Below are 20,956 nucleotides of genomic sequence, written 5' to 3' on the forward strand. Positions count from 1 at the left end.
TTGCTTATTAAGAACGTAGATGATTATCTTCTTATAATCTTTTTCAGATCTCCAATTGAGATCTCATGAAGATATTTCTTCATTATTTGACACCTTCTTTACTGCATTTTAGAGAGTATATCTTCTAGTATTTCATATATTTCTTATCTGTCTCCTTTCTTGCTACATAGAGATGAGAGGACTTTTAAGAGTTCCTTCTCATGATTTCAAAGGAGATCTGTTCACTGAATTCTCTTCTCCATAAGGATTCTGTCAATCCTTCTTATTCTATGCAAGGACCTTTGATGATTAATTTATCTATGGAAGTTCTTGCATTCATGAAGTCATAGAACCAAACTTGATTATAGAATGAAAAGATACTTACTTCAGATGTGAAGATGAAATCTTCACCTTGATCATGTTGGCTGTTGTTGAGGCAGATTCATTGATGCTTTCTTTTGATAAGATCCTTGCTGTAATGACAGGAAGATTGTCTTCAAGCCTCCTTATGATTGAGTTGCTTGTAATATGCAGCACTAATGATTTGAGAAGATAAATCTTTAACATGTCATTGACCAAAATTGTGAGAGGCATCAGAACTGTTGCCACGGACCAGAGTTCTGAATGCTTCATCTTCAGACTGTTAATCTCCAAAACCCTTGCTGTAGATGACTGTTGTTGTAAACTGCTTCCTAGGGTTCCAAGATGATTTGAGATCCTCCGAGCTGCCTTATTTAGATGATGATTACTTGAGACAAAATCTCTTGCTGATGTAGACTATTCTTCTTGATTGCATAGACAGTAACCCTTGTTATTATACACTGCTGTTGTAGGCTGATCTTTTGATCTAGGGTTTGATCAAGATGATTCTTTAATGTAGATCTTGCATGTCTCTTTTCTGCCCTTTCTTTGGCCACTGAACCTTCCTCCTCTGATACCATGTTGAAGAATCTAGGGCAAACATAAATTAGGGTGATTCTTCTTGACATGATAACAATTTGTGAAGTGTTTTTACAATTTATCTTAGCATGATCTTCTTTCCATTATTAGTGTGAGTGATTACTTCATCAAACTGCTACCAAAAACAAAGAGACAAGAACACAAGAGATTAGGCTCTCTGCCAGGGCTAAAACCTCTCCCTCTTGGAGAGGAAAACCCACACAAAATTCTTCTTATAGAGATTCCAATTGACGAATACCAAGACCGTGACCCTTGACACATTCTGCCTCTCCAAGACCAAGACATCAATCCTCTTCTTCGTCACTGCTGGGATCATCATTTTTGCTGCACCTCTGAGATCAACACTACTACATCACCAAGAACTTCATTACTGTTGCAATATCATTGAGAATATCATTGCTACACCATGACTGCTCCTTCAGATTATAACTGAGATAATCTCTGCACCTTCTTTGCGATCATGAAGATCATGACTGCACTTCACTGTAGGTTGAGATCACTGTGAAATCATGATCCTTGTCACTTATCCTTGCCGAGACTGACCCTCCTTGACTTGGTGATCACTGCTTCTTCCATTATGCTGAGACTGTAATAATCATGTTATTACTGCTTATGATCCTTGTCATTGTGGCTGCATCTGAGATACATATTCATATTGAGATCACTGGGAGGCAGATACGAATACTGTGTTATCCATTGAGACTGTATGTCTCCTTTCTCAGGTATGCGGAGAATCACTGTTATCATCGAAACTCATTTCATCAACATGGTTATGCCGAGACAGTATGTTGAGACAGTAATTGAGATAGTATATATATGTCGAGACTCTATTTCTTCTTCCACAAGTATGTCGAGTATATATAGATAGGTCCACCGAGTTTGTGACACTGAGATCATTGCCTTTCATCGAGACTACAGACAGGACTTCACTGTCATCAAGACTGCGGCTTACTGTCCATCCGAATCCTTGTCTGCCTGTGGTGACATCTTGTCTGAGGTTGCTTCTGCTTGTACCCATACGAAGTATTAGACCTGTAACCCATCCGAGGCCTGTTCCACGCCTTCCTGCACCCTATACCCATCGAAATCTCAGAGGAGAATTGCGAGATCTTAGCATGGCATTTGCGGATACCCTAGACGGGTATTTATAGTTGTTTGTGCTCCTATTTTGAGCCGACGTGAACTTGTGAACCGACATGTCATTTAAACATATTTAATTCAATATTTGAAGTCGACAATGATGATCTCTGATTCGTTTTGCTTGCAGACTTCTTGTGTTTGCTAATGGAGGATTGATCTTGGTCTTGGAGGGCTGCTACACACTTGTATACATTTCCATAGGCTCATGAAGAGCTTCTTTACATATGACATGACTCTTTGACATATAAATAAAATCCTAAAGACATCAAGAAGAAGTCTTTGACCTAATGACACTTCTTGCTCATGAAACCCATGTAGCAAGATATACAAAAATAATTTATTCTCTTTATTACATCATTTACAAAGATCATGTCATTATGAAGATACAACATAAAAACATATGCAAAAGACAAGCCAAGACAAGAGGACACCAGATTTGGCGAATACCAGGGAAAAACCCCAATGCGGGGAAAACCCTTTGATCAAATCTTCTTATTATTATTCAATAGTTCAACAGAGAGAGAGAGTACAAAAGTCAAATAGATTAGGCCAATACAAAGTCAAATCAGCCTTGTCAAATTCTACAATCAACTGCAGTCAAACTTCAACCCTAACCAGAAAGTCAATGCTGGTCAAATCAACAACAAGTCATCTCCTTTGAAGCTCAGTCAAAGGCATATTAATTTGCCCTTCATCAAGAGTCAAAGTCAACCCAAAACAATGCCACAAATGCTGGTCAAATTCAGTCAAACAACAGTCAGCCCTACAGTCAAATAACCCTGAAGTCAACATTGGTCAAACAGTCCCAAACACCTCAATTTCTGTGCCAATTAATATGGCCTCAAGAGAGCGAAATTCTGCCCCAGAAAATGCAGTCAAACTTGGTCAAAACGACAATGGTCAACGCAGGTCAACAATTTGAAATTTTCGTCCTGTTTCAGCCCCAAAAAACAGTCCTCCTAGCCACACGTGTGAGAGAGAGAGAGAAGATTCCCAAGCTGTACGAACCAATCTGTTGTGGAGAGAGAAGAATGATGAAGTGAGTGATGTCCAAATGAGGAGAGAGGTCTCTTCTATTTATACACTTTGATGTGGGTGAAGAGACACATCAATTGAACTTCTTGAGCCTACATTAAGATAAGGCTGACCTTAACAATTTGTACATGTGAGAGAATAAATTCAAAATCACATTTCTGCTTGTCCGAATGAGATGATTTTTATATCAAACTTGGACCTCTCGAAAAGAGGAATCCAATGCAATAATCATCTCCATCATATGAGCTGTCCCAAGGTGGAATTTGACCCTAGTTGCTAATTTTAACAGATTTTGATAAGATGGGAAAGCTCAAAAGCAGAAGCACAAATTCGTTGTTCAGAGGGAGCAGTTGGACAAATCTCTGGAGGCTGCACAGAGCCTAAGCTAGGCAGTGCGAGTTGTTTAGGGAAGTTCGATTTTTCAGTGCAAGTTGGCATAAAAATTCGGCTTTCTAGTTGAGTGATTCCAACAGGCAGAGGGAGCAACAACTTAGTGATTTTCGTTGCGCAGATTCCTTGTTTGGGCGCAGAAGGATTTTGCAGTAGCAAAATCAGCGTCGGGTGGAAGAGAAATGCACATAGAGAAACTTTCTCTCAGGGGGTTTTAAGTTTTAGAAATTCGATTCTCACTCTAGAAGGGAGCGCGTGTAGTAGATTCAACAACCGAGTAAGGAGAAAGAGGGAAAGTTTCGACTAGATTCAAAGATGGCCACAACTGGGCTTAGAGATTAGGATAAGTTGGAGGGAGCCTCGAACTTTGTCATTTGGAAGGCTAGGATGTCCTTCTTGAAGGATGAAGATGGCTTGAAAGCCTATGTAGATAATGTGGTGGTATTTCCTAAGCATGCAGATCAGCTGAAGGAATACAGGAAAGAAATGGCGAATGCCAAGCGGTTGATCTTGGATGGAGTCCCAGACCATATAGTCTCACACGTATCTGGCAAGAATATTGCTATGGAAATGTGGGACGCTCTCAACCAGCTATATCAGAATTCTTCCAAGCAATAGAAGATGTTCTTGTAGGGGAGGTGCCTCAACCATCAGAGCTTGTACGTTTGGCACTAAATAGCGTCTTCAAGGAGTGGCGGGTCTTTGTCCAAAGTATCTTGGGCCGAGACACATTGCCTAGATGGGACAGGATGTGGTCAGACCTATCGTAGGAGGAGATGAGGAAAGCTCTAATAAAGAACACGATAAGTGGAAGCAATAGTAAGGGCACGGAGGGTGAGAAGGAAGAGGAGAATGTGACCCTAGCATCAAAGGGTCCCAATCAGGGACAAGGGGAGAAGAAGAAGAAAAAGGACCCATCTAAGGTCAAGTGCTTCGTGTCACGTGTGTGACGAGTTTGGCCACTACAGTACGGAATGTCTTTCAGGAAGAAGGACAAGCAGGAGAAGTAGGGCTAGGCGGCAATGTCTGCAAAGATAGACAAGTTGTCCTCTAGACTAGAGGAAAATTTCGCCATGTTTGCAACTATACCTCCAGGAGTGAGGTGGGGTGATCAGGAGTTATAGTCCCAGAGTTGCAGAGGAATAGGTAGGGTCCATTGAGGTGTCTTCCTCATGGATCATTACATAGCTACAGGGACCCACAATATTCAGTAGCAAGATGGATTAGTGTTAGTTGATGCAGTCAAATTCCCAAGTGACAGTTGCAGACTAGTTGCAGTCAGGTGCTGAGGAGCGCAATGCAGTGTTGACAATAGAGCAGGAGGCTTAGTGGCAGAGTCAACAACAACACAAATTCCTTAGTGGGCAGTGCAAAGGCTAGTAGCAGTCAGATGCTCAAGACACAGATGCTGCACAAAGACACAGTTGATTCAATATTTTGGATGCTTCTCAGTTGCAGTGCAGATGCAAAGTTGGCAGCAATATAACAGTGTCAGCGGTAGCACAAATGCAACATTAGAGTTGCGCAGTAGTTGGTGGGCAGTGGAAGGCAGTCCTAGTGGCTAGACATCAGCAGCGTGACAAAGGGTGACACAGAGACAGGGTGTTGTAGCAGTAGTGCAACACTAGAACACCTTCCTCGCTAAGAGGGAGTGTTAATTTTTGTAGCATCGGAGGTGTTCTAGTTTCAAAACTTTGTGGAGAGGTTAAAACACAAGAGTTCTCCATAACCTAAGAATAGTTTCTGGAAATTCCACCTAGAAGTATCTCAATTAGATTATTAACCTATTTTTAAATATTTCCTAAGTTTAAACTTAAGAAAAGTGGTTAATTAATCAGTATTAATTGAGAAAGGTGTGAATCATCTAGAAACTCACACGGATCGATCTAGAAATTATCTCAGCCATTGATTATGTTTTAATCTTGGCCATTGGAGTCTCAATTGGAGAATATAAGAGGAGGTCAATGGGTAGATGGAGAAAACACACTTGATACACTTGAGATCGATTTCCTTGGGTAGTACAATTTTCCAGAGAGAAGTAACAGTTGTTGGAAGAGTTCGAGCCAAAGAAGGGAAGCAGAGACAGAGAGGGGCAGAGGCAGTGAATTTGGAGGAAGATTTCTAGTTTCCGAGAGTACATTGCAGAGAGGCAGAGATAGTCACAGAGAGGTTGCACAAGGGATGCACAAAAGCCTCTAAGAGGCAATTCGATTTGCAGATTTGGAAGGATGTTTCAAAGTTCCAGAGGCAGGAAAATTTCGCAGAGGTTGAGAGAAACCTTTCCAGAGTCAGTAGTAGGCTGAGGAGGTAGCTCAGTGTGACATTCATGGAACAAGAATTTGTGATTGCATAGAGGCTATGCAAAGGGTGACATGGGGCAATTTGTGGAAGGGTTTAAGAGGCCAGTCTTTAGTGTCGAATTGCCTGTGGGATGAGGAAATTCCTCACTAGATTTTTGCCAATATTTTCTCTGCAGGATTGTCAGTTTTCGGCATCCAGATTGTACTCAAATTATTTCGCTGTTGCTTAATAATAAAAACCCTCAGCTGTTGCACCGATTTTCCCAAGTTGGGTTTTTTCGGGGACTTTAGTCCAAAAAAACTGTGTCAAATGTATTGTGTGTGTGCCAGTATTTTCTCAGATTCCAGTTTATCTTCCGCAAAATTTAATTTGGTGAAAATTGCAGTTGTGAATTATTTGTTGTTTGTGTGGGAAAATAAATTGTTAGTTAATTTACACTTAGAAAAATAATTTGCAGTTGTTGCAATAGTTGGAAACTTTCACATTGGTGGTGTTGATTGTTGAACTCCTTTATCCTGGCCTCAACAAAAATGTACCCTTCACTCAAGTCAAAATCATTGATCATGCATGTTAAGTCTTTTCTACCATATTATAAGGCTTGGATTATTCAGTTTGATCAAAATTGGGCAATGTTGGCTAATATCCCTAGAGAATCGAAGTAGAGGCAAAGGCTAGACAAGAGGAGAGGAATCTAGATTCTAGATGGTTGATGCTCGAATAATTAATCATTAATGTACTATGGATGCCATTTCTATCTTGATTTGTGTACAATATGCATGCTTTGATATATTCTGCAACTAATTTGGCAATCTAGAATTTTTTTTTTAATATATATATATATATTTCTGGGATGCTTTGCATCTGAGGATTTTTGGAAAGTGATGCTTCCAATGCTTCGCTTCCAAAAAACATCCTCGCTTCGTGGAACATTGCACGATACCCTCATTTGGGTGATTTGTGCATTCCTATAGAAAACAACCGTTGGAATAGACACCCAGGGTATGTGGCCCATCTGAACCAGGTTGCGAAGGAGTAAATTTTGGCAGTGAGCTCTCTTTGGTATCTAATTTGTGGCAGTAATTTTTTGTTCTTGTTCTTGATATAAGGACCGAATTTGATACACTCTGACAACATGAATCTAGCCAGAGATTGCAAGTCTCATCTGTGGTAGTTGGTGGCTCCCATCGTAGGCACATCCAAGGCAATAGACAACGAAATAGCTTTGATCAGAGCAGGCAGCGGGGAAGCTAAGTCAAGTGGGCACATAGAACAGTAGCAGAAAGGAAGTTGTAAGTTGGTAGTTGTTAACTAGTATTGTAGATACCTGTGAAAGGAATATTATTATTCTTAATTCTGGGCACCGTAACAGTGCTAGGAAGTGAATTTTGGAAGTTGTAAATTGTTGTGTACAGTTGGAATTGCTAAAAAATGAATTACCTGTTTATTATTATGCACTTTTTTGTGTCGAATTGAATCAAGGGGTCACGTATTATTGGTGCAATATACCCTTATGCTCTTGATAACCCCAAGGGGAAAATTTCCCTAGTGACATTATGCAATGTAACACCCAAATAAAGTTGCAGAAATGGCGATGCTCTTTTTTAACACTAAGTGTACTTTTGATTTGTGCTGAAAAGCCGCATGCTGTATGCAAACAATCAATACTATATGTGTGCAAGTGCATATGTGTTCTCTTTGTTAGTTTTTGTAGCATCAAATGTGTTCTAGCCTTGAAATTTTGTGGAGGCTAGAATGCGCAAGATCTCCAAACCCAGAGATCGATTCTGGAAATTCCCTAGAAATGACTTAATTAGATTATTAGTTAGCTTTTTAAATATTTCCTAAGTTTAAACTTAGGGAATATGACTAATTAATCAGAATTAAGTTATGGTGTGAATGTTCTAGAAACTCACTTGGATCGACTTCAAGTCAATCCTAGAAGTCGATGGGGCTTGGAGAAATCACTTGTGCAGTTCGATTTCATGAGCAGATCGATTTCCTGAGTAACAACATTCAATTACCGGAGAGAAAGACAGAGAAATTGAAGCAGTGAGAGAGGGGTAGTGACAGTGAAGCCGGAGGAAGGATTCCAGTTCCAGTGAGTGCATTTGCAAAGAGGCAGAGAAGCCATAGTGAGGTTGACGCAGAGCAGCGTAGTAGCCTCTAGAGGCAAAGTCGAATTGATGGGCAAAAGCAGAGTTTCGGTGCCAGAAGCTGGGTATAATTCCAGAGGCGAGGAGAGACGTTTTCTTAGACAACAAATGATCAGATGGCTTGAGGAGAAGCTGTTCCGAGTTGAGTGCAGTAGCAACTGCACTAGGGTGACGCAATGACTGCGTAGAGGCAGTTTGGATGGCTCAATTTGAGCTAAGGTCAGTGCCCGGATTTGCTAGTGGAGTGAGGAACTTCTCCTCACTATATTTTTCTTGCCAGTATTTCTCTATAGGATTGTCAGTTTTGGCATCCAATTGTACTCAGATTATTTCACTGCTGCATAATAATAAAACCCTCAACTCCTGCACTGGTTTTCCCAAGTTGGGTTTTTTCGGGGACATTGATCCAAAAATAACTGTGTAAATTTATGTGTGTGTGCTAGTATTTCTTCCAATGTTTATTTCTTCCGCAGTTTATTTGTGTAGGTTGCAGTGTGATTAATTCAATATTTGTAGAAATAAACAGTAAATAAATTGTTAAGAATTAATTTAACAATTAGGAGAATTATTTCTAGTTGTTGCAATAGGAATCGGGTTTCCAATTTTTCACATGGTATCGGAGAACAATTGATTAGTCGGAGAGCTCAATACTAAAGGAAGAGGGATTTTCACTATTCATTGAGGGTCAGTGGGTCGAAACCCCAAAGGTAACGTAGTCACCTTGCCCAAGAGGTTGAATTCTTGAGGAGAATCGATTTTTTCTGAGAGGGGGATAGAAAATTTCGACCTCTCCAGATCAAGGGTTTCCAGAGGCAGAGGTAGCAACCAGTGTTTTTCGTAGAGCAGATCTCTAGTTGGATGCAAAAGTTTTGCAGCAGTTTGCTAGAGAAGAACTAGCGTTGAGAGGAAGAAGAGCACACATTGAGGGAAAATTTTCCTCAGGGAGCTTCTAGTCTCAAGAAGTTTGAATTCCCTTGCAGATCAACAGTCATTGTAAGCAATTTTCCTCACTCCAAAAGGGAGTGCAGATAGCCTAACAACAACTGAGCATAAGGGAAGAGGAGATTTTCGACATTGTTTGAGATGGCCACTGCTAAACTTCGAGATTAGGACATGTTGGATGGTGCTTCCAACTATGTCATCTGGAAGGAAAGGGTGTCCTTTCTTCTGGATGAATATGGCCTGAAACCATTCATAGATGCAGTGGTAGCTAAAGGAGTACATAAAGGAGATGGCGAGGGCGAAGAGATTGATCCTTTGATGGTGTCCGGGATCTATTGTATCACTAATAGAGGCCAAGGGAATGACCAAAGAGATGTGGGATACACTTTCCACGTTGTACCAGGGCACTTTCGAGCAATGGAAGATGTACTTAGAAGAGAAGCTGAGATGCACCACGATGTAGAAAGGGGAACACATAGACCCTTTCCTCACCAGGATTTAGGAAATCCGAGACCAGTTGTCAGCTGTTGGGGCAGTGCCTCAACCCATAGAGCTAGTGCGCTTGGCACTAAATAATGTCTTAGAGGAGTAGCAGGTATTTGTCCAAAGTATCTTAGGCAGAGAAACCTTGCCAAGGTGGGACAGGATGTGGGCCGATTTGTAGCAGGAGGAGTTGAGACAGACCTACTGACAAACTCCTTTAGTGGCAGCAGCAGCAGATCGAAGAAGGTGAAGGAAGAGGAGAATGTGGTCCTCACATCAAAGGGTCCTAGTCAGGGGTAGGGGGAGAAGCAAAAGAAGAAGAAGGACCTGTCAAAGGTCAAGTGCTTCAAATGTGGTGCGCTTGGATCCACTACAGTACCTAGTGTCCTCTCAGTAAGAAGGACAAGGAGGAGAAGAAGGCAGCATCAACAAAGATCGATAGGCTTTCCTCTAGGCTGGAGGAAGACTTCGCCATGTTTGCTAACATACCCCCAAGAGTCAAGTAGGGTAACTTGGTATTGTAACCCTAGAGTGCTATAGATGGGCAAGATTCTTGAGGAGATCCACCTCTTGAATCAATACCTTGCTACGGGGGCACACATTATTTTTGTAGCAGGATGGATCAATGATAGAAGATGCAGTCAGATGCCATAGTGACAGATGCAGAGTCTAGTTGCAGTCAGATGCTGGGGAGCGTAGTGCAGAGTTGACAGCAGTGCAGAGTTAGCAGCAATGCAGATGCCTTGGTGACAACGCAAATACCAGCAATAGTCAGAGACTTGGGTGACAGATGCATTATACTGATCATAGTTGATTTAGTATTTAGGATGCTACTCAGTTGCAGTTGTTGCAGTTGCAGCAACAATAGATGGAGAAGAAGTTGCAGTGAAGATGTAGTGTTGGCAACAATTTAGTAGAGTCAACATCAACACAGATGCAACACATATCAGAGTTACGCAGTGGTTGGTGTGCAGCTGTAGCTAGACATCAACAGCGTGACAGGAGATGATGCAGAGACAAGGGGTTGCTACAGAAGGCAACAACTCTAGAACACATTTCTCGCTAAGAGGGAGTGTTAGTTTTTGTAGCATCAGATGTGTTCTAACCTTGAAATTTTGTGGAGATGCTACAATGCATAAGATCTCCAAAACCCAGAAATCGTTTCTGGAAATTCCGCCTAGAAATGACTTAATTAGATTATTAGTCAATTTTTAAAATATTTCTTAAGTCTAAACTTAGGGAATATGATTAATTAATCAAAATTAATTAAGTTATGGTGTGAATGTTTTAGAAACTCACTTGGATCGACTTCAAGTTAATCCTAGTAATCGATTAAGATCTAATCTTGGTCGTTGAAGTAATAGAGGATTATAAGAAGAAGTCGATGGGGCTTGGAGAAATCACTTGTGCAGTTCAATTTCATGAGCATATCAATATCCTGAGTAGCAACATTCAGTTGCTGGAGAGAGAGCCAGAGAAATCGAAGCATTGAGAGAGGGGCAAGGATAGTGAAGTCGGAGGAAGGATTCTAGTTCCGGTGAGTACATTTGTAGAGAGGCAGAAAAGCCACAGTGAGGTTGATGCAGAGAAGCGCAGTAGCCTCTAGAGGCAAAGTCAAATTGTTGGGGAGAAGTAGAATTTCAGTACCAGAAGTTGGATAGAAGTTCCAGACGCTAGGAGATATGTTTTCACAGACAACAGTTGATCAAACGTCTTGAGAAGAAGTTGTTCCGAGCTGAGTGCAATAGCAACTGTGCTAGGGTACGCACTGATTGCATAGAGGCAGTTTGGATGACTCAATTTGACCTAAGGTTAGTGCCTGGATTTGCCGGTGGAGTGAGGAATTTGTCTTCACTAGATTTTTCTTGCTAGTATTTCTCTGTAGGATTGTTAGTTTCGGCATCCAGTAGTACTCAGATTATTTCACCGCTGCATCATAATAAAACCATCAACTGCTGCACCGGTTTCCCACGTTGGGTTTTTCCGGGGACATTGGTCCAAAAATAACTGTGTAAATTTATGTGTGTGTGCTAGTATTTCTTCCAGTGTTTATTTCTTCCACACTTTATTTGTGTAGGTTGCACTGTGATTAATTCAGTATTTGTTGTAGCAAACAGTAAATAAATTGTCAAGAATTAATTTAACAATTAGGAGAATTATTTCCAATTGCTGCAATAGGAATCGGGTTTCTGATTTTTCACTCTTTTGATACATACATTACTGCATTTAAGATATATAAAAATAGATGTGGGGAAATTATTTTATCTTCAAACATTTCATAAGGTCTTGTTTGGAAATCCATTTGATATATCTACCCATTTCAATAGATCTGGAGTCCAAGGCAATGAAAAAGCGTTGAGCATAAAGGTAAAATTATTGCCAAGTATTTGTCCAGTTAAGAATGACACTACAATTCATGTCATGCTGATTGTATGAAAGTGCACCTAAACTTAACACTTCAGCAATTCCTTATAAACCTGTTTCTTTTCTCCAATCTGAGACATCATCTTTAGTCATTGCCTGAAAATTCCAGCTCATAGTTTGGGCAGGTTTAAAACTTATTATCCTAAAAGGTCTGTCATTTACAATGATTCTTAAGAATTCCAATTATGATTAGGGAAATGTAGCCTTACAAGCACATGTAACTGGAACTATGTGCTTGATGGTCAACTAAAGTTTAAACTTCCAAAGGATGGGCTATCTTTAAATATCATTTTGTTTGCAGCCTTCCATATTTACAAAATCACTTCCCTAGATTTACTGAAGGATAACCTTCCTAATGTGCATCTTGAATCGACCATTTCAAATCAATATATAAAATCTTAAAATTCTGAGTTTAAGTTTAGAATTTAAAGCCATTGGAAAAGTAGAGAAATTCACATAATCAGTGGGACAGAAAGATTTTTCAAAGGATTGACCATCTAAAATGAGTTGATGGTGCTTACAAACTAAACTAAAACGTGTTTGACAAGGTATAAATTCAGTTGCAATTTCATTAATACCTCAGTGAATTAATACACCCATTTCAAATTATCAAACTGGTTGACTTACTATGTATATCTGTCCCCGGAGACCATGCAACTTGCATTTCTTGCATTCACCATCTGATTTATTTCAATTGTATGCCAAATTTCTTTTACATGTTAAAACTCTTTAAAATATTTTGCTATAAGGGCAAGTTGAGTGAATTACATCTATTGTCGCAAATAAAATCTGGAGAGGAAGTGCAGCTTTTAATCCCTTTGTCCTCCTCCATTCTGGAGCTTCTTCCGCAGGCTTGACACTCAGATATAATTTACCTTGAACCTGCAGCTCCCAATTAGCAAAAGGAAAACTATAAATATGAAAACAGGTGTAAATATTTCATCTAATTTTAGATATTGACATCACAAATTTCTATTGGTTTCTAACTTTCTAGTTCATAAAATAAACTAAAATTATGCCTTAATAATAATATAAAAGGAGAAATGAAAATGAAGTCATTAAAGTATAGATAATACTTGCATTAATAAAATAAAAATGATCCAACGTGGGAGAGAATAAAGAAAATTCATAAAACCAAACATAAATTACAATGAACGATCAATGGATAAATAAACAAAGTCTAGTATTAAATTATATGGTTAACATCATATTGCAAACCCAATCTGCAAAACTTATACCTTGACTCACATTTTTCCCAAGGAAAACCTTGCTGGAAACCCAAGGAATGCTTCTGTGCATCCGCGGATGGCATCCCTAGTAAATCCATTGGCGTGGACCAGTGCAACTCACCTGGGGGATTCAAACTGGGCATCTAATGGCATGGAACTAGCCAAATGTCCATCAACATTGGTGACAACCAGTTGAGCTAATCCCTTTGGCTATGGCTTGTCCATGTATTTATCAAAGTATTAGCAGGTACTGGGAGAAGAAAATTTTGATAGGTCCAAGAAACACCTGATGATCATACACACCAGCTTACATATACACTCAAGTCCTAAATGGTTTTACTGCTAATCACAGTATTAAGAGTATTCAGAAATTGATAAGAAAGCAAAATAGTAACCACGGTCCACAACTTGAGGGTGTCTATTGTTTTGTTGTTGCTTTGGGCCACAGCCCCCTCAACTCAGATTTTTTCCAAGTTTCTGGAGGTTATTCCTACAAAAGCTAACAACTTTATACTTAAGGAAGGATGAATTGCTTATAGAGTCACTGATATTTTGCCAACATAAAATTTGACCATATAATCAATGTCAAACTCATCAAGAAGCAAATTCCAAGCTGATGCAAGTTGAAAAAAACTAACTTAGTATGTAGTGATGGAGAGAAAGGAATTAGTCTCCTTAAAGATTGCATTGAATCCCTTCACCAGGTGTGGTTTCTTAAGCAGCCTACGGGGGATGAATTGCTTATAGGGTCACTAATATTTTGCCAACATTAAATTTGACCATGAAATCAATGTCAAACCCATCAAGAAGCAAATTCCAAGCTGAGGCAAGTTGAAGAAAACTGACTTAGGATGCAGTGATGGAGAGAAAGGAACTTGTCTCCTTTAAACAGTGCATTGAATCCCTTCATCAGCCTCTTGAGTGACTTTAAAATTCCTGCTACTGGTCAGCCTTGTTAGGAGGGCTCCCCTCTATAGATTTTCTCTATTATGTTCAAGAACTACTTTAAACAGGCTAAAAGAAGTATGCCCAAAGATATTTCCTTACATTCTCACTTCCTTTGTAAAGTTTTTTTCTTTAATTTCCTACTAACCTGGACTATAATGTGAAAGCATTAAGGAGGAAAATTTCTAGAGTTTGAATCACTGTAGTAAATATGACCAATCCTTGCTACATTTTTTTTGATAATTCAATGCAAGTATCAGAAGTCTACTCAATTGATTTATATATCAAAGAATGCTTAGGTTGGGGGATTGAGGTTTTCAAACGATACCCAAGGGGCCTCATTGTTGAATGTGTTCATACATGGTGTGCTTTTATGTGGTAAAAATACGTAGTACATTAGGCTTCCTTTATACTGGGACCTGTACATATGTTCCGTGAACTCTTTTTCTATGTTAAAATCCCTAAAATTGCCAATAGGGTTCAGTGCCATGAAGTTTACTAAGGTGCAATAGGAAGCCATGATTACAATGTGCACATTGCTATAGCTTAAGGTAGTCATGGTCCTAGTCTAAGTTGCATGATACATGGAAATGGAAATGCGATATATATATATATATATATATATATAATGTGCTATTTCAGAAAATTATGTTGAGACTTTGAAAGAAAGCATTTCAATTTTAAGTTTTAACATTATGATTTAGAATACATATTCATGTTTTAAAAGAATTTTTTTTATTTCTAGAGGCTTCTAGAGATCTCCAATTTTTTTTTTATTAAAACCTAATCTCTAAAAAAAATAATGTTTAATCCAAAGCCAAAAATAGGTCACATAAGTGTGCCATATGGCTCTATACACATTGCAAGGATGTTGAAGCACGTTGTACATATGGAAAAACTTGGTGTACAGCACCTGAAATGCGTTTCAGCCCCATTTTGGAATTTCCATACTGAAATGTGGCTGGTATGTGGAGGGTCCACGTTTCCTGCGACATAGGTCCCAGTCCAACAACAACCTAGTAATGCTAATTGGTAAATCCTAAAGGAAGATATTGTTATCTTGGTCTAAGAGGCAATTCCTTGGAGTCCTAAAGATAGTACAATCCTAGTTATTGCTTATGCTATGTAGTAAGTCCTTAAAGGAATATACCTTACTCCATTACTATTTAGTTGGAAGTGAAATCAATGTATGACAAAAGTTTGTCCAGAATTTATATTGCTAAATGGTGATTAACATTAAGCTGATATGATTGATAAGGTTCATTGACTTGATGGTGTTAGAAAATCAAGTGAGACACTTGTTTGTTCTAACACAATAGCTTGTTCAGCTAAAGATAGTAATCGTGAGCATGCTAATAGTGGATAACCATGAGAGCTTCATCTCAATTGCATCTATCTATACAGTTTCTAGTTTGAGATAAATGGTGAGAGAACACAATAAGTGCTCCTCAAGCGCTCAAGACAAGATCACAATGCTGGGAAGCTAATTTACCTGTAATTCATAAGCCCCCTAGAGAGATATTTTCTTTCATAGGATCTGACCTATGAGTGTTTGGCCAGGCCTTTAGCATTCCTTAGATGGCTGGCATTCTCATATCACCAACATGAACCTTGGCAATTCCACATTTCAAAATTTGATATGAGTTATGATGATCATATACATTTCAAAATTTTCAGATTTGAAGTAAAGAGGCATGGCCCCATTTTGCAATAAATTGGAAGCAAAGTTTCTTGTTCCTTTAGATTTCTCATGCATTCAAGGATGTCCACATGAGTTCCATTGTGAACTATGGAAGAAGCATGCTCTAAGATTCTATGGAAATCACAATGATTTTCTACGTTTTGTTGCTTCTTTTATGGGTTTTATTGAAAAATTTAATCTTGTCCATGCAGATGTAATTATGAAAATGTTTGAACTTTTTATGAAAATACATGCAAGGGAATGGTATGATGGACACAATCTCAATGAGATATTCTCATTTTGTTATCTCCTCATAGTTTTTCAAGAATTTTGGATTGCTGTATGTAATGTTCCTAAACAGGAATGTAAGTGATGTACAAAGCATGCAAACAATCCGGCAATCAGAAAAACGAAATATACATTAAGCACCCATGGAAACACTGGAAATAGAGAACTATTGAGCCATTTTATTACTTCTTCAGGGGCAAATACAATAGTAAAATAGAATGGTGCACCTGGGCTTGTTTCAATGGACAAACATGACAAAACTCAGGTGAGAAAATGCTGAACTGAAGGCTGCTACAACTGCTGCACCAAACTGAACTGCATTGCTCCAAAAAACTGCTCTGTCTGCTGACTTCGAAGGGTTGGAAACACTGCTTCCCGTCCTCAGAAAATTATGAGATTTCAGCTCCTTGCTCCTTGGCCTAAACCCAGAAAAACCCACGAAGGAATTGGCCAACTGTTGACCTCGGAATTTTGGCCCAAATTCTCCTTAGCTCCTCTAACTGCTGGCTGAGTCGGGACCCCTGTTTGACCCCTTAGATCTGCCTAGAAAATTCTATAAATTTAGAAGTGTGATCTTTGCCCGAAACCCAAAAAAACCCGGAAAGGGTTTCCCTTGGTTCCAACCTTCAAAAATTGACCCTTCACAACTCAGCGCTCCTCCAATTTTGAATTCTGTTACTGTGACTGATCCTATCAATCTCTGCTCTCCCAACTCCAACAATTCTCCTCAAATGGCTCTCCAAGTGATCTCCTACTTCTCCCGGCCAGCTCCAATGCTACAATTCCTTCCTCCAACTCCCACGTGAGCATAGTGATGGCTCTTTATGGAGGCCTAGGTAACTGTAATTCAGACTGCTGGGATGTTGGCTCTGCTGGCTCCAAACTTGCAAGAAAGGCTGGCCCATTGCTGCTCTCCCAATCCTCTAACTCTCCCGGCAAATGCTTGATCACTGATATCTCCAAACTCCCCTTGCGTATTCTCCAGCTAGTCAGAAATACACACTCTCTATTGTGGCTGAATGGTAGTGTTGTAACACACTCCCGGAACTCTTGAAATACTTATGGAACTGCCTCTTTAGGGCAGGCACGGATGGTCCCCCGAAGTAGATGTTGAATCTCCTGCTTGAGAGATTCGTGGCTAAATAGCGGGTTGACTCAGCTAAACAGTAGAGTGAACAGTTAAGTAATTTTGATTGCAAGGTGTAAGAATGAATCCAAAATGAGAGTTGCTCCCTCCTTATAACTCCTTGGGCCTCCCTAGTCTCATGTGGGCCCCTCCATCCACCTATTCGACTTTCCCTCCAACCTATTCGAATGGGCCAATTCGAACTCCCATGTGGGTGGCCCCCACATTCCACTAGCAACTAAATAAAGTCGAATTGCCTCCTAAGTCCCTAAGTCGAAAATGATGGGATCTCTTCCTTAGCCAAAATTGTGCAAAATTGTGTAGTAGCACCCTGTTACAAATGTGTTTGAAAAGGGACATGACACTGCAAAGGATCAAAGAGAAGGGCTAAATGATGCATTATTTTGGGATGAAATTTGGGGATGATATGATGTTTTCATATGAGAGGGACCCCTCAAGGCCTCTCTTGGATAAAGTGCAAAAGTGAAGCATTGTTTTTCTTGGTTGTGTATGCTAGAGAAAGGTATGGATTCTGGAAGGCTAGATCAAGAAGAATTCGTTAGTGTGCAAGAGCTTATTGAATATTCTACTGCAACTCCACATGAAGACAAAGACAATCAAGAGAATGATGCTAACATTGAGGAGTTTTGGAATCATGGGCAGTCACATGGGCTGGATTTTTTTGTACAAAAATTGAATAGCTTTCTCTAGCCATGTGTGACAATGGATATTGTGTATTTTTTGGATCATGTAGGGCAGATTTTTGGATACAAATTTTCAATTTTTTCCAGTTATACATGACTTCATTTCTCCATCACTTCATGCATATATTTTTAGCTGAAACCTAAGAAGCATGACACATATAGTATATTAATACATTTCATGAGTCGTTGGCCTATCCTTGGAGTATTCTATGCATGTAACATCATGCAAATAGAGCAACCTTGTATTATCATGAAGCCATGGGTCATAATTTCCGTAGTTGCCCACTCCATGAAGCCATGGTTCACCTTGGTCATAAATTTGTGGATGCCATACGATATGGCATAGTTTTAGTGACATATGAACCCAATCAACTGCCGTGTGGTATATCTTCATGCTACAATTATGAAGATCACAAGTCAACCTTCAAACCAATCAATAGATGGGGTAATGTATTATGGAGCCATTTTCTTGATTTGAGCTGATATTTGAGGGGTGCCATACAACAAGCATGGGGTAACATCATGGCATCAACCTACCTTTGTTAAACAACTATTACAAGTGACTTCAGTTGGACATGGTACGAGGATTCAATTTATATTATATGATAAAATATGGCACATTATTCATGGAGCCATAATTATATGTAGCTGTTACCACACAATCTAGCAGGGCCTTATGGAAGGGAAACCTAAGGGACATCTACTAGACTAAGTGACAACAATGGGACAATGACCCATTGTCACCTCAGTCAAAGTCCCCTGCCCTTTACAGACTTTCACCGATGAGAGGAGGCCCAGTAGGAAAAGAATCACTTGGGATGAATAGATCAATGATTTAGGTGTGAAGTGATTCCACAAAGTCCATTCAAGAAGAGACATAACAAAGGATCAATTTGTCAAAAAAGCTAACACGCTCTCCAAGAAAGACCTTGATGTGAGAAGATCAAGACCTAGGGTTTGAAATATGCAATGGTAATATGTATTCCTAAGGTCAAGACTCTAGGAGATGAGGTAGGACCTCTCAAAGGAGCTCTATGTAATGAACAAAGTTCGCACTTCACAATAATCTTCAGAACACTTGGTACACGAAGACATCCACTAAGGATAAGAAATATATATATCGAATAATGAATAAGAGAATTGATATGAGATGTGAGATGATATATTTTACAAATGAGGGCTTGCTTATATACCTAGACAGGTGCCCCTTCATGAACAGTCATGTCCCTAGTGACATGGCCCTTATATAAATAATTATTGTTTAGTTTATTCATTATTTATGATTATTATTATTTATATAATTTATATTATTTTTATATATTTGTTATTCATAACATTGCCTTCCTCTCAAAAAGCTTTGTCCTCAAAGCTTATTGCTGACAAGGCGTGTCTTCTGGTTCTTTGCCTTGTAATCTATCACATCTTTTGAAATTCTTCGAATTGTCAACTTCGATGATAGGATCCTCTGAGTGCTAAACAAAATTGTCGAACTGAGAAAGGATCTGACCATCCTAAATTAATCTTCTGTGGGATCTTGTGGAACTCGATACTTCATGTGAATTTTTATCACAAGACTGAATTGCACTGGCATTAGTAGTCTTCGGAACATAAGTTCATTGTTTCTATTCTGAGTGATACAGATATGCAAACTGATTGAGTTGTCTGCTCTTGTGATTCAGATGTCGATAAGGAGTTCTTGTGGTTTGATTTTCCCTTATTATGCATGTGGCAATTTCCAGATTTACATCAAACACTGATGTTGTTGAGTTGGTTACATAATTTTCATTTCGATTTTTCATCCTCTGAACTGCAGCATCTAAATATGTTTTGACTTCAACTGGCTTGTTATCTTCTTGAGTTGTGATATTCATTGGATCAATATTCGCTCCTTTTTCTTCAACTTGAATTTTTACATTTGAAAATTTTGACGGTTCCTTCTTGATAACATGTTGTACCTTGTTTTCCAATGATTCCTTGTCCTTCTTAAGCTTCTTAATTTGCATCAGTAATTTTTCATTATGGTCTTTAAGCCGAGAAACTTCTTCATTTTTGTCAATGGTGATTTTTTCGACTTCCCTTTGCATATTTTGTATTGCTTTTTTACTTTCTTGAAAAAATACTTTTGAGATATCTTGTATGTCTTCTGGTGTTACTGAATCTGATTCCAACATAATGTTCAGTAGTGTTATTTTTTTTCTTCTTGTAGGAAAATGTTAAAAAATTCTTCTATGTATTTAGCATGAAGGACCCTAGAGTTTCCATCTAGGGTGAACCCAAAATAATGTCACCTTGATCACTCCATAGGGGTTGAACAGAGAATTGTGATATAAATGTATAATCCCTAATGCTTAATTTTAAATCAGTTATTTCATATTGCTTTTTGTCCAAGAAGTCTAATTTTTTGATTATATTTGACTTAGGAATCACTAATAGGTTTGCAATTTTAGGGGTTATATAATTTTAATTTTCGGCAGGAGAGATAGAAATAATAACATATTTTCCTGCTAGAGTCCCCTTAATTCTAAATAGCATAGGGGCATAACTTAATGAAGTTTCTAGAAATCTTCCTTTCCTTTTCATTATAGATTCCATTTCCTTCTCATAAGTTATTGACTCCATTTTTGTTTTGTTGATAATTTCCTCAAATGATACTTTGTTTATGAAAATGAAATCTCCTGAAACTTTTTAACTTTATAATTTTTTAACTTTTAGGTATTTCACTTAAAAAATTTCCCCTTAATTGAAGAGTAACACCTTTTTTATGTTTCTTTTTTGTTTTGATTCTCTTTATAAGCATATACTGTAAAAATACTATTATAATATTACCTATATGTTGGGAGCTAAACTTGCATGTTTTTACGTACCTTTTTATCCTATTTTCCTTCACATTTGCACTCCTAACTAAGTTATTTCATATCCTAAATTGCGCAAATATACCTCTAATCATGTCTTTATGAATTAATTAACCATTGAAGCATAGTGTAAAGACTGTCCTAAGTTAAAGAAGTTCTTACCGAACTGTAAAGATTAATGAAGCTGTGAAACGGTATTAATCTATTTGATGGAGTACTTACCTGATCTGCCACTGCTGTTGCGCTGATCTGCTGTAGAACTTCTCCGTTACCGAATGACCAAACCACCCAGCCGAACCGAGTATACCTGGATACTCAATACAG

General features: G+C 38.7%; 1 protein-coding gene across 4 annotated transcripts in view; it reads right to left on the reverse strand.

The window, feature by feature from the left end:
- LOC149225724 (alpha-mannosidase-like) overlaps window positions 1-20,956 on the reverse strand; it is a 456,087-nt gene that overhangs the window by 111,281 nt on the left and 323,850 nt on the right. For all 4 annotated transcript variants that reach the window (XR_016247699.1, XM_089377297.1, XM_089377296.1 and 1 more), the window contains one exon: window positions 12,576-12,689. Coding sequence is in view for 3 of the 4 variants with exons in the window: in XM_089377297.1 (XP_089233423.1) it covers window positions 12,576-12,689 (114 nt within the window). In the remaining variant the exon portion in view is untranslated. The remainder of the gene's footprint in view (window positions 1-12,575; window positions 12,690-20,956) is intronic.

This window comes from Pinus tabuliformis, chromosome J (assembly GCF_031772625.1).
Source record: "Pinus tabuliformis cultivar Carrire ecotype Pingquan chromosome J, CPIR1, whole genome shotgun sequence".
Lineage (NCBI taxonomy): Eukaryota > Viridiplantae > Streptophyta > Pinopsida > Pinales > Pinaceae > Pinus > Pinus tabuliformis.